General features: G+C 36.8%; 1 protein-coding gene across 4 annotated transcripts in view; it reads right to left on the bottom strand.

The window, feature by feature from the left end:
• The window catches only part of BLTP1 (bridge-like lipid transfer protein family member 1), a 126,855-nt gene that overhangs the window by 20,683 nt on the left and 91,730 nt on the right, over positions 1-14,442 (bottom strand). For 2 of the 4 annotated variants that reach the window (XM_080343184.1, XM_080343185.1), the window contains exons 56-66: positions 13,550-13,718; positions 12,827-13,038; positions 10,774-10,972; positions 10,155-10,214; positions 8,717-8,943; positions 7,672-7,802; positions 6,117-6,240; positions 5,091-5,200; positions 3,535-3,622; positions 998-1,242; positions 154-369 (exon numbers count right to left, since the gene is read on the bottom strand). In XM_080343184.1, the coding sequence (XP_080199310.1) occupies positions 154-369; positions 998-1,242; positions 3,535-3,622; positions 5,091-5,200; positions 6,117-6,240; positions 7,672-7,802; positions 8,717-8,943; positions 10,155-10,214; positions 10,774-10,972; positions 12,827-13,038; positions 13,550-13,718 (1,781 nt within the window). Of the gene's footprint in view, positions 1-153; positions 370-997; positions 1,243-3,534; positions 3,623-5,090; positions 5,201-6,116; positions 6,241-7,671; positions 7,803-8,004; positions 8,206-8,716; positions 8,944-10,154; positions 10,215-10,773; positions 10,973-12,826; positions 13,039-13,549; positions 13,719-14,442 lie in introns of all 4 variants that reach the window. The other 2 variants (XM_080343187.1, XM_080343186.1) reach the window with 2 other exon arrangements.

The raw sequence follows: 14,442 nt of genomic DNA, 5'->3' as shown, positions 1-14,442 counted from the left end.
CTTTTCAAAGAGGTCAGTGCTTAAGAATCATTAATTGTTGTACATATGGTCATAAATTACATGATGGAAATATCAGATGTACTAAACAGCTATGGTAGAATAAAGTATTCATATCTTGATCTTCATAAGGCAACTAAGTAAAATGTTTCTTACCGCCGTAAACTAATGTCATCATGTTCTTGCTGAAGCATGGTAGGGTGCAGGACACACTTCCCACAATCAATTTCGACCCTGATGTCAAGTTCAAAGTCAATATTTCTCTCCGTGGTTGTGCCAGTCACGCTTCTGTTGGTCGGCGTGGTTGGCCAGCGCTCGGTGAAGAGCTGGTGGACGGCAGCAAAGCCGGTTGCCTTCTTGCGAGAGCTGCTCCTGCTCGGGCACAATGGGGAGTATCTGTTAGCGTGACATGCACCTCAACAGATGGTAAGAGGCATCCTTAGACTACATCTGTGCTCAGTATATAACATTGTAAGGCTTTTTCCAGGAAAGTTCTTATTTGCTATACAGTGATCCATCTTCCATTAACACATCTTTTCATTGTATCAGGTTAGTTCTTTGTAGTACCCTTTCTTAAATTCTTAAACAATAAATGAAAAAAATACATTCAATAATTTTCTGATTTATAAATATTTACATCATTATGTGCACTTTATAGAGGTCTAATCACTAGGTAAAACTGAAAGGTATGCTGTATTTGAAAAAAATCTGTCATTTAGTCCCACTAAAACCTGCCCTATGCCTCAAAAAGTCACTTTCCAAGTTCTTTTGTTCTGTTCCAAGGCCTGAAATTTCTAAGGGTTGCCCCTTTGTAAATAACAGATCAGAAGTCCTCCTTCCCTCAGACTCATCTCTGCCAAACACAACCTCCCCTGCCTTCCACATACACCCTTCAGGCAAAATTCAGTCCTCCATCACTAACAGATTTTGTAGCTTTAAAGTCAATATTTCAAGTGTACTTTTTTTAATCTCTGTGTTCTTCTTTAGGAGCACTACTTACTGTGGTTTCCTATAAAAATAGGTCTTCTCTCTTTCATGGTCATCCTCCTTCTCAGAGTCCTCACTGCTTGAAGATAAACTGTCATCCCGACGGCCTTCTTCAGGCTGGAAGGGAATGCCGGGTGAGAAGACTACCGGAGTTTTGGGTGAACCAAATACCGAGCATGAGCCTTCACTAGTAGATGAGTAATGGGAGGGACCATCAATAGTTACAGACAAAAGGTCCATTTCTGTCTCCTCTGGAAACTGATTATAAAAAGACAAAAAGAGATTAAATTTCCACATATTTCCTTTCCATCAAGAAAGCATTCAATAGCTCTGGAAATTAAAAAGCAAGTGTGAGAATCTCTTACTCCCAGGTTCCCCATAATAGAAATTGCAAGATGGATTATGAAAAAGAAAGAAATGAAACCTTGGTGGGGAGACATTTGCCATTGCCTAGTGATTGAGCTCAATCTGTTAGCTGCAGATGTATCATGCTCTGACTGATTCAGACCATCAGAAGGAATGGAAACATTTCATTTAAACTTTAAAAAATATTTTGAAAGAAAAGAACGAGAGACAGGAAGAATCATCATGACCCTTGCAGAGGCCCCAGGAGGGTTAGTGCGGCGTGCATGCAGGATGCTAACGCAGAATGTACGGGCCTGGGCTGCGCTCTTGGCCAAACGTGCTTTAACACAAATCCAACTGCTGGCCGAATGTCCACAATAGGCCTCCTGTTTCTCACGTAAAGCACGCCACGAGCACCACATAACCAATTTTGGAACATGAACTTCTCTAACATGAATGGAATGTGAAAAGTATCTACAAGAGTTAGTTTAACACTAGCACTACCTACGCAGCGTTACTATAGAGCTACATGGTCATCATCTGCAAATTTAAGTAGAGCTCTGCTGAACTTCAGAATGGGCATTATAATGTCAGTAATATTAATATTAAACATTTGATACATCTAGGTGCTTGAAAGCATTTTGCTGTGCCAACAAAACTTAAGCTAAGTTAAGCTATAAGCTGGACTTAACTTAAGCTAAGTTAAGCTATAAGCTGGACTTATATAACAACAAAAAAAAAGGTAGGACAGCTTTTAAATGTGAACATATGTAAATGTGTAAAGTACATTTCTATGTCTCATTTCCATCTATCAGAAATAAGAATTTATTTCCTAGGAGTGTGAGGCAAGTTGGAAGGTAAAAAAAGGTACACTACTGTCTCTCAAGGCTGTTTTTTGTTTGGTTTTGCTCTTGTTGGTTTGCTTGGGGTTTTTTATTGGTTTGGGTTTTGCTTTTGCTTTGTGTTTTGGTTGTTTTCTTTTGTTTTCTTAAGGAAAAAAGAAGTCTTTACTATTTTCCCTCACTCTTTCTTTGAAAGCAGTTAAAAAAAATCCACCATTTGTTCTCTGGGTATTAAGTTTTGGCATATTCCTTAGTCAGTATTATTTGAAAATCTCTTGTTCGACATGAAATACAGGAATTCCCCCAGAAATGAAGTGTCTGAAGATGTCCTCCCACCTAAGCAATTATTTTGTACTGCTGTAGATGCCTGCAGCCTTGGAACACAATGTAACGGATGAAGACACCTCTGCACGCACACCAAAATCCTTTTGTAAAGCACATTCTCAAGTCTAGACTTATGTCACTTCACATCAGCCTTGATTAGACCTCCATAAATATACAAATGAAATTTCAGTAACTTATTTAACAACAACTACTAAGTTTTATGTCTACATAAGGGTGTAGAAACACTCTGCAAAGTTCATCCATAACCAATTGTGCTGTTCTGCTTAATGTGCACATTTACATCTAAATATTTTCAAATTTGATATACATTCTGTTTAGCTGAGTGCAGAAGAGATGAAGCACTGAAAAGCAGCTCCCTGTGAGATCAATTAGTTCTCTGGCAAAGAATACTTGTTTCTTCTCAGAAATACCTGAAAATACCCTTCCCCTGGACAGACGGATTGTTCTGCAATCCCCAAAGCTGTTTTATTCAACTTCATTAGAAATAAAAACAAATATAAATTAAAACAATTACAATAATCTCAGCCACGCAAAAACAACATAATAGGAACATTTTAAAAATGAGGAAACATAGCAACAAACAAAACCAAAGATTCAACCATCTGTTTCAAACACAGAGAAAGGATGCAGCAAACTGACTAATACCCATTTCCAGACTCTAAATATATTAAAACATAAAAAGCACTAGATGATTTTTTTTGCACACTTCTGATAAAAATTCCAAAATGACTGTATTACTCCTATATGTGTCAGCCTTTAAATAAAATTACCATTTTCAAATATTTCCCTAATGTTTCAATTTCTGTGTTAAGAAACCAAAACACATCTCTCTCCTATCAAAACAAATCTATCTTCTAAAATTACATGCATAATTTGAGGCGTACACACACACAAACGCATGGAAAGACACCCAAAAGCCACACAAGCAATTCTGGTCTGCCTAGGTATATCCATCTCATGAATTCGTGACCAAATGGTAAAGGAAATATAATTATATGGTATATAAAGTAATTCTTACAGAATCCTGTATGTTGAAAGTTACTCTTGGCCCAGGAGATGCAGCATCTACACGAATATCTGGGAGATCTTCACTGTCTAGTCGAGAGCTATAGGCAAAACCAAAAGACAACAGCTTGTTGTGTTTTACTATAGGATTTTATGTTCACGCAAATGTTTAACTACACAAACAGAAGGCAATAAAATAGTACAGCCAGTACTTAGAATTTTTTTACAAAAGAAATTATCAAATCATAATGGAAGCACTTAGTGTTCACGAAAAGGAAAAAGGAGTGGGATAAAGAGACGGAAGCTCCACATTAGTTTACCAATAGTCTATTGCTAGCCAATCTCTGCTTATTTCTTTATGTAAGTTTTTCAGTCCTGAGCCAACATGCAGAAATTACAGAAAAATAAGATATTCCTGATCTACCACATGGGACATAAAAGAAGTTGGCAGATTACGTATTCTCTGATGCAACTGAAATTAATTATTTGGGCTTATAGTGTATGCAAACTGCTTTTCATTCACAACCAAAGTACTCATTAAGTTTTTCAAAACTTTGTGTTCCTTATAGTGCAACAGAAAAGCCCCATTATCTTTTCCATACAACTTCTGGTTCTCTTCAGATCACTTTGTGAAATGGTAAAATGAATGTGCTTTTCCTCTGACAGATCTTATACTAGTACCTTCCTGCCTTCAATGCTTCCTCTGCTTTAATTATCAAGAATGTAACTGATTTAGAAGATGGATTCCTTTTCAAGGGAATCTTGAAAAATTAGAGTACTTACGAAGCTATTTTTTTGCTGGAATATCTGCTGTCTGATATTTTCACATCTGGATTATTTATATATTTACATTAACTTCTACAGAGTATTCAAATTTGAAGCAAATTTCTATACTCATAGAAAAAAAGTACAAAGAAAGCTTCCACTCCTCTCCACCTTTTTAATATTAGTATCTTTTCTATTTAGTACATAATAATGCAGCACATTTTTAGTTCCAAACTTCGAATGTTTTAACTGGATCTACAGGAGCAATGGACTCAAACACATATATTGTATAACCAAAGCAAATACTTTACTAGGAGGCATCATTGTACAACTCCAGTTTGCCCAGCAGCCATTAGATGATGAAAGAAAACTAAATACACACAAAAAAAGGTGAAGATAATAAAAGAAAATTATCATTCACCAAAAAAAAAATAATAATCTCCCTTCTCATTACAACACCTCTTTGTTAAGGCAGATGACTGCAAATCAAGTGGAGAAATCAAAATGATTACACTATGCCATTTTCTTCAGTTTGTCTTGAAAGCAAGATTCTATAAAAATCTCTAAGTTGCTGTCAAACAACTTGACATACTTGACATACTACTTGTTTGTCAAAAAAGAAGTTTCAAAAAAAGATGAAAAGTTACGTTTTAGAACATGCCTGTCTTCCAAAATGATCTCCTCCTACCTGGTGCCACCATATAGCTGCTGCCTAGACTAAAAGAACAGCCCAAGTCCAATGTTTCCTCTGTTATGTATACTGTTGTTGATGCTGTCACAGACCTCAAATCCCCAGCAGCTTACCTTGTCCTGTCCATTCTCTTCAGAGGTGGCCTTCCTGATGCCGAAATAGTCTTGGATCGGCTATAGCTGGGTTTGTAGCTGAGGCCCCATTTGTCTTTCAAGGAGGCAGCCTAAAATGATATTGAAATGCAACACTGAGAACACAGAAGAACTCTGGCAAGTTAAAATACTATTTGTCGCTGGATACTTGTGCACTTTTCACACCTGCTGTAACTGGCAAAGTCCTGTTGCCAGGAGAAAAGTATACCCAGAGCTAATAATCCAACCGCTTTGACGTGCATCCTTCCCAGCTACCACTACAGCAGCAGAAGAACATGAGCTAAAATGAGAACAAAAGAACTGCAAATAGATTACTATTTGAAACATCTTTTCTTCTTATTAATGAAGCATCATACTTGGAGCTCATGCACTAGGACACACTGAAAATAATGTTTTGCCAGGTTTATCAGGGTCTGGGACAAAAGCCACAAACGTTTGTGGATTACCAGCAACAGTGCTTGGGTTTTGTCCAGTTTCTTCTTTTAGTGTCCATCCTTAGTAGCTTGTTTTTATTTTTACATTACCTAACTCTGTAGCTATACTGTTTATTCATAAATAAACACACATACAGAAAGCACACATGCCAGGTAGAACACAATAGGTATCTATCATTTGCCCGGGCAGTTAACAAGCTTGCCTCTGCGCCTGCATTCGTAAGTCCTGTAAGGGATCATTTTAAAATCTGCTAAGAGCACGGAATAAACAACACCTCTTCAAATACACATCTTCTGACTATTTCTTGCAAGTGTGCAAATAAACCCATTTACATTATAGTATTTGCAGAATTTTAATTTTCCTATCACCATTATTACAAGGGAGAAAAACCTTTCCCTGCCTCTTCCTACAAGTAAAGGTCTTGCTGAACTATTTGATATTTTTAACCTTCCTTTTCCATTACTAACATTTTATTTGCTTTAATCAGCCTGCAGGAAAGAAACATATAATGCAAGTGCTATCATATTTTTAAATTAACTTAATACTGCTCACCCTCATACTGGATCTCCGTAGCTTTTTACGAACGTCCCGGCGGATATCATTCACAGCCACCGACTCCAGTTGCTGATAGCGCTGAATTTCTTGATTTATAGTTCCCTCACTTGCACCTAATTTTCTGGGGAGATAAAAATCATAGTTGAGTTATCTTACAAATAGATGACATTATTTTCAGCACTTCAAAATCTGTGTTGCAATGATGTTCTGCTTTGCCTGGCAATTATCCTTTTTTCCTTCAGTAGTTACTTATGAGCAGTGCCAAACACAGCTGCAGGAGATTTCTTCTTGTTTCATGATACAACTTTTTGTCATGTATAATATTTTGTCCTTAAGAGGACTCTCTGCTTTTAAGGTTTCTGTGTGAGCTAGCAGAGCAGACAGAGGATGTGGAACAAACAAGCGTGCAAGGAGACCCCCCCAAAGAACAGTGCTAACGTGATGCTAAGGTGGACAATAAGAATGGCTATGAAGCAACTCTCTTGTTCCAAAAAGCCCTAGATGTAACAACTAGATTCAGGACCTCCTATACACTTTAAATCACATAATGGCTGTTTAATTAATAACAAACATAACAAGTAAATCGCCAGCAGAATGAAGAAAAGTCTTTCTGCTCTAACAGTCCAAAGCCCTGTTACAGCAGTGACAGCTTTCTGTACCAGATCACCTTCTGCACATAACACACACCACCAAACAATTTGGAAAACTCTGTAAAGTAACTGCTATTTTGAAAGAATCACAGGTTACTGAAGCATCATATACCAAGAAAAGGCAGGCACAAAATACAATTTTCATTCTTAAACTTGTAATAGAGGAAATATTTAACCTAAAATTCAAAGTTCAGATACAATTGCCCTCTGAATGCCGACAGCAATTTTATTCCAAGTACAAGCAGTAAAATGCATCTCCTCTTCACTCGTTAACATGTAATTACCAAGCTCTGTACTCCCATTCCAGACAGATCCGTGTCTCAGGGAATAAGAAAAAAATCAAACCCAAAAAAACACAACTGCAGAAATTTTTAAATAAAAATCACAGAAGTAGTTCAGATGAAATTGATGAAATTTGAAATCATTCATTCTTCAGAGTTTTCTCAAGAACAGCATGTGAGATTTAATTTTAAAATATCACTTACAAGATGCAAAAATGTTATACTTAAATATTCTTCTTCTATCAGTGAATGAGACTAAGCTTATTACAGTTACAAAGTAATACATTTTGTTAAAGTAATCATGGTGATAATAAGATGAAACTACAATTTTGGATCAATAGAAAATTGATTACAATCAGCCATCTTAATGCAGAACCAGAAGGAATACAGACTAATTTGACACTTGGGGAAGAACCTGAGAAATGTGAGAGAGAACGTGCATATATCATTTTTTTCTTAGGGAATCCAAAAGGACTATTTTTATTTTTATTTTTTTTAATTTAAAAAACCAATTGCCACTTGACCATCAAAATGCCATGAGATATGTGGTAAGAACAGAAAACAAGTCAGCTGCAGGTTGTTATTCCAAAACTGTGTGAGTGAAAGCAAAGTCCAACTTACTTTAAGTCATCAATAACTTTAGCTTGCTCATTGAGTTCTCTAATATCGACTAAACGTTTCACAAATTTTCTTCCTCGCTGCTCTCCAGTTTGGATACTGGAAGCTCCCTGCCGTCGGTGATCAACAATCTCCTATTTAAAATAAACATCGAATTAATGCCCTCAAAAATTGGACATTAGTATGATTTAACAACAGACAAAGCAAATTTGACACCTTAGAATCTGGACTAGTGCATGCAAAAGAATCAGTTTAATCTCAAAAGGCACCTGATTGGATTTTTTCTGGTGATCCACACCCCATCATTCAGTTACATACACTGTAACTACTACATACATGTCCCCATGAGCACGATCTGCCTGCTTTCACATGTGATCTGCTAGACTGAAGAGAATCACACTTCGCTGACCCCAATAGATATTCTACAGGAACAGAGTATCGATGGTTTGGGGGGCTCAAGCCCAGCAGGTGATTTACAATCCGCTGCCCAAACGTTAGCTTGCGTGCATCTCCACATAATGAACCTCCACCTGATTTCTAAACAACAAACAGGAACGTTAGTGTTCTGGGATAACGTATTCACTGTTGGCAGGCAAGAGACATTTGAGATAGCCATTAAAGAACATCTGTTAAAACATTTCTATGCGAAATTAAAAAGCAAGGTCAGCAGCATATTGGGTAGAATTACCGAAAAATAATTTTTTCTAATTTGTTCACGTTAGTAACTTACTGTCCTGTTAAGAAAACCTATCTACAGCCACAGCTTGTCCAATTCACATTCCTGAAGTTGCGTATTGTGTCTCCATGTTTTCAAATCCAGATCAATATTTCCAAGTAACACCAGTAAAAATATGATCTGTGATTTTGTGCCTTTGAAATAGGGAGTTAGAAAACTAACACACAAATGTTTCGTATTTGCAACATGAGTTACACGAGCTATAAGGAGTAGCATGCTGGACTCAACTCAAGGCTATGATCTCTCCATTTGACTGAAAACTTCATCATGCCTTTTCCAGTCAGTAGCACTTATTTTGATTGTTTCACATACCGCATGTATAGTGGGAGACATAGTGTCAACTTCATCCTCATCTGAAAGGTCAGCTATGTTTACAGAGTTGAGGTCAGCAATATCATCAATATCCTCTTCGCCTGTCAACGTGGTGAGGGTGTTGCCTAAAGCATTCAGCCTTTTCCCAATGTTTGGATCCATGTGGACATCAATACCACACATCTTCCACAACACATTCAGTGTCCAGGTTCCAGCACTACTACTTTCTGTATTTTAAAGAAAAAAAAGTTTGAACAGTTTTTCCTCTTTAAAAAAAAATTCCCCATAGTGAATTTTGTGTTATTAGCCAAGACGATGCTTATCCATTACAAGAACTGTCTTCACAAAAACATATTCCACAACTGAAATGATTGCTGAAGTTCTTCACAGCTATGTAGTATTTCTTCAACAAGTGATGTACACAGACAAACCTAATGAAAATACATTTCCTTCAGCCAAGCTGAAGGGAGCATCTTCCACTTCAGTTCTTACAATTGCAGCCAAGTACACTATTCCAGAACAGGATTTCTAACAGCAAGAAACCTAAAGGATGCCCATCTGCATGTAAAAATGCTGACTTATTTACAGTTTCAAGTCTTCAGTAATGAAGCTGGAAAATATTATAATGTATGCGTATGTGCCTGCTGAATATCATACCTTAGGATTCTTCTAAGGATTGCTACATTTCAGCATCAAAATACAGAATATGCTTTAAGCAGAACACCACAAGTTATCGTTTTTCCTTCTGAATTGATTCATCCTGTTTTTCTCCATTCAAAATTCCATCTGAGGCAGAGTTTTAATGGTTGCAGCACGTGTTTCATTTTTATGTCTCCCCAACACAAAAAAGCAAGTGGGTGACAATAAGCAAAAACTACGGGGACAGGAGACACTGCAGATGCAACACTTGGGCAAAGAGATGAGAAGAAGCAAACAGCACGTATGATGACCAAGACAGAGAGTGCCGGCTATTTTTGAGGAGAATTTCCAAACAACTCAGCAGGAGAGACTGGGAAGAGAGTGATTTGGGGAAGAACAGAAGCCATCTCTGGAAGTGGAGAGGGAGGAGCAGGAGCTCAGGATGCAGTCTCAGCATTAGAAAGACTGGAAGATTTAGCAGCCTCAAGGATGAGAAGCACTAGGACACCATTGCTGTTACAAAAGACTATTCTTCAACCAAGGAACAAACATATCTACACTGTGTGTTTTCCTGCACCTAAAAATCTAAAACCAGTGTTGCTGATGTGACTCAAAACTTGGAATAGCTTGAAAAGATAGCGCAGATAAAAACATGGAAGAGTTTTACCAGAAAAACAAAACAAACAAACAAAAACCAAACCACAAATTAAGTTACCACACAGCTATCAAAGGATTTAATTTTCATCTTTTATGACCACTTTCATTATATAGGAACTGATTTATTTAAAAAGTGCATTACCTGCTGCAGCCTGTCCTGTTGTCCTAGAACATACTTCATATGTACCGTCTGGCACAACACCTATATGAAGCACATACACTGATTAGGCAGAGAGTCCAAGTTACTTTATACCAGCCCTTCCACATTCCATGTCAGTCTCTTGCCCTCCACAATTAAAGCATGAGCTGTGTTTGATAGGAGGTTTAGTTTTAATTCCCACTGAATGACTTTTCTTATTTAGTAAAGTGAATTTACTTGGTAACATTTAAGTTTATATCAACTTAAAATTCCATATAAATTCTAGAATCTTCACCATAATGAGAGATATAGATATATATAAATCAAAATAATTTATATTAAACTATTAAAAATGATCTAAAAGAAATGCATCCAACTCTTCCAACATCTCTCAGACAGAGCTTAAATGCTTACAATGGGACATACAGCAACAATATTATTAATAAAGGAAAGCAACAAAGGAATACAATCTTTTAGATCTGTATTATTTTGCTTTCAAAAGGCCAAAGTGTTTGCTTTAGCTTTCTGGGCAAACTTCAGCAGTTTTAAAAGCCATAGGAAAGGGTAAAAATGCTTTTTTATCTGAAATACTGTTGTCCAGTATGAAATCACACCCACTTACATGCATTCATGACTAGATCTCCTCTTATTTCTGGTTTCCAGTCATCCCAACTTGTCTCAAAACCATCAGCAAAGCGGATACAGAAGTTTTTAAAATGACCTTTGCTAACTAAGGACTCTGAGGAGCAGGCAGTGATTAATGTGCTTTCAATAGTCAGGACTAAAGCAGAGCCAGTGTCAAGATCTGCAGTGTGGTTAGACTGGAAAATAAAATCACAGAGAGAATTTACTAGTCATTGCAATGTCCAAGTGATATTGCACATGCCTTAAATGCTGTTTATCTTTCCCTACTAGAAAACTATCTCCTTCTCATATTTTCTTGTATTTTTCCTTCTTTGCAGAAAGTTTCAAAACAATCACGTCTGTCTGTACAATGTCTTGCATTGTTGTCTTCTAGCAAATACAACACCTACATTGTAAATATATTAGATTCAAGCTCATCTGGTAAAGGGAAGAAAATGCATGTTTGATCAAGGACTAGATGATCAAGCACTGTAAACCATATGACCCTGTGACCACAGAACACAAGCCCAGGATCAATTATTTTTTCCAAGGAGGGCTGTACATGAGTTGATAGTACAATGACAAAAAGTGCTATTCTATAACAGCTTAAGACTTCATAAGCCAGAATGTATTTTCATAAATTACTATAATTTGTTACATGTAAGAGCACAAAACTAAATCTGGTTTGTCCATAGCTGCCAGGTAGAAGACTCACAATCAAAATATTATGTTGTTATGACTTCTAGGTTTTGCCTCATTACTCCTTTACATTTCTATGTATTATGCCTATTTCCTTCTATACCACTAAAATGGTCCATTCCTGTTCTGGAATTATTCCCCATTAAGAATACTCCCAGTTCAACATACAAAGAGTCTCTGAATCCGAGGTTTTCTTTCAAAGCCATCTAACATTATCTATCCTAAAAATGCTCTATTGCTTCATGTGTTTTTAAACTCTGCCCACTGAAAATGTAGTATTTTCAATTTTATACTTAAAGAGGTGCAGATCATATCATCACCTTATATATGAAGCAACAGGCATAATAGCAGTCATTTCTAAGAATGGAAGAACAGGAGGAATACAAGTCTGCGCAGAATTGTTTCTTAGCTGACGATAAACACGGAGATTTTCAAGAAAGCTAGGTCCACTGATTCTGCTGCCTCCCTCTCTAGATGAAGAAACTATCAATACGTTCAGCTAAATGTCACGTTGAACACATTGGATCATGCTGCACTGGATGTCAAGAAGCTCAGGATGCTGCACAGCCAGTGGAATTGGAGCTGCAGGGCCACAAAGCATTAACCTGCGAACGCATTACTGAGCCAGTCAACGTTAAACTCGAGTGGAAGGGATTCCAGAAACACAATGCAAGTTTTCTTACAGAACCAGTTGCATTAACACACTGCACCATGTGGGCATTACATTAATGCAGAAACTAGTTAACTGTACATTAAAGAACACGTCATTCTGTGTAACTGATTAGACTTACCCTGTACTACAGTGATATACTTATGGTTCATGACTGCATTTTAAATCTCTTTCTTTAACCCAGTCCGAGTCCCTAAATAGAAGTATTTTTTGAAAACATACATATATCTCTATATCTTTCTCAAAGTTATTCATGCCCTCATTTCTTGTTTTGATTAAATAAATTAGAAAAGGAATATACGTTAAAGCCAAGAGTTTTCAGAGTTTTTCTGTCTATGCTCATATGAAAAATACAGGATTAACTGGAATTTGTGCTGGAAACTTGCAAGAAAATATGTTCCATCTTAAACATTTCCAAGGACTTTCCAAAGTGCTGAGCTCCTGTGGTGTAAACAAGAATCCATTGTGTTTCCCCAAAACACATGCATCAGCTGAAACCTGCATAGCTTAGTCCTATCAAGAAGAGCATTTCTATTACAAGCAATGTCACTCGTGCAGTTATCAGCATCCTATGACTTCTGTGTGATGAAAAATTACACTTACGGACATAAAAGTCATGTACCACATATGAATGGACATTTCAACAGACCTACAGTCACGCCGCTTCAGACATTTTGATTACCTGAGGTGTGTTTGTGATGGGCAGGCAAATGCCTAAGTCATTGACAGTCAGCTGAAGAAAGAGGGTCCCAAAAGCCTGTGCAGAGGTTTGCTGGATTCCAGGCAACATATCTACTACTTCTTTTGTAGCCATATGAATATCTTTATGTAAAGCCATTCTCTGTTCATTCCAGTTGTCATACGCAGCCTTGTAGTTCAGCCAAAACAGCACAGCTTTTTGAAGAAACCAGAAATGCTTAATTGAAATCAATATATACAAAAAAACCTTTCACATTCACAAGCTAATTTTTTCATTTTTACAGTTTCTCCATTACTTTAAGACAGTGCATGTACAATAATGGACACGAACAAATATTCAGGATGTAATAAAGAGGTTCATGCTGCAAAGGAGAAGCAGCACAAAGCCAATCATTTAGCATCAAAGTTAACACATTAAAATACAGAAAACAATGCTGTTCTCACCATTATTCATTGATAGAGACTTAACAAAAGCAACTTCTCCAAACCACCTCAAAACTAATCACCTCAGCGAACTGAGTTTTTTACATTAGGAATTATTAACTTGTTGGCATGAAGTAGATGTGTATTTCTCAGCTAACTTATTTTAGATAACATTCTGATTTGACATGAAATATACTGTATCTTGAATAATCAAGCCTCAATGAAAAAAATATATAGCTTCCTCAGTATGAAAACAAATTTGTAACAATTGTCTCTTCAGTACCTCTATCAAAGGCCACAGGCTGAGCAAAAACAATTGGTCTGTTCAAAGTAATGAGCACAGCTTCTCTGTCTGATGAGCCACTGATTTCCTCTCGAAGAGCATTTCTTAATCCAATTCTCGTCTTAAAATAGGCAACTTGATGGAAGTCTGAGCCAGCTTCTTCATAAACCTTCACGTGTTCCAAAAAATGGGGTTTGCAGCAGGGAGGAGTTTAGAACAGGGAAAAACAAAGTTACTGCATTTGACAAAATGTAAAATTACAACAAGAGGTCTCCTTTCCCTTTTTTCTCCTCTAACCAAAGCTCCTTCGACGATATTACATTTCCTTCCATTAAATTCCAATTGTAGTGTTATTTTCCTTATTTATAATAATTTTTTTACTAAAGTAAGTATTTACATATCGAGATGCTCTCTTGTGACGGTACATTTCTAGATTAAGATTTATATTTGTTTCTAGGCATCACAAAATATTTTCCTATCATAGAATTAGTGATTCCAGGTAACAGTGGGTTTAAGAACCCAAGAGATACAACTGTCCAACTGAGACAAAGTAGGTCAGAATGTAGGTCTAGCCAAGTTTGGATCTTGTCTGATTTATTATTTCATTCACGTACCCTAACATAATCGCAATGTCAATTAAAAATTTGAATTTTACTCAGTAGCAAGGGCACTACTGTTGCAAAGGGATAAATTCTAAGACAATAATAGCATGAAAAAAATGCCCATACTTGAGTCCTTCCACGTTTAATGCATATCCACTGGCCTTCATAATGAACATTTGCTAATTCTTCTGAAAAAATCATCTTCGGTCCCTTCTGGACTCAAGTGCCAAAATTTATTTTGAGGGACTATTTAACAAAATACGAGCGCATATTCATGAAGGAAGTTGCCGC

Source organism: Nesoenas mayeri, assembly GCF_963082525.1.
Source record: "Nesoenas mayeri genome assembly, chromosome: 4".
Classification (NCBI taxonomy): Eukaryota; Metazoa; Chordata; class Aves; order Columbiformes; family Columbidae; genus Nesoenas; species Nesoenas mayeri.
This window is presented reverse-complemented; position numbering and strand designations above follow the sequence as displayed.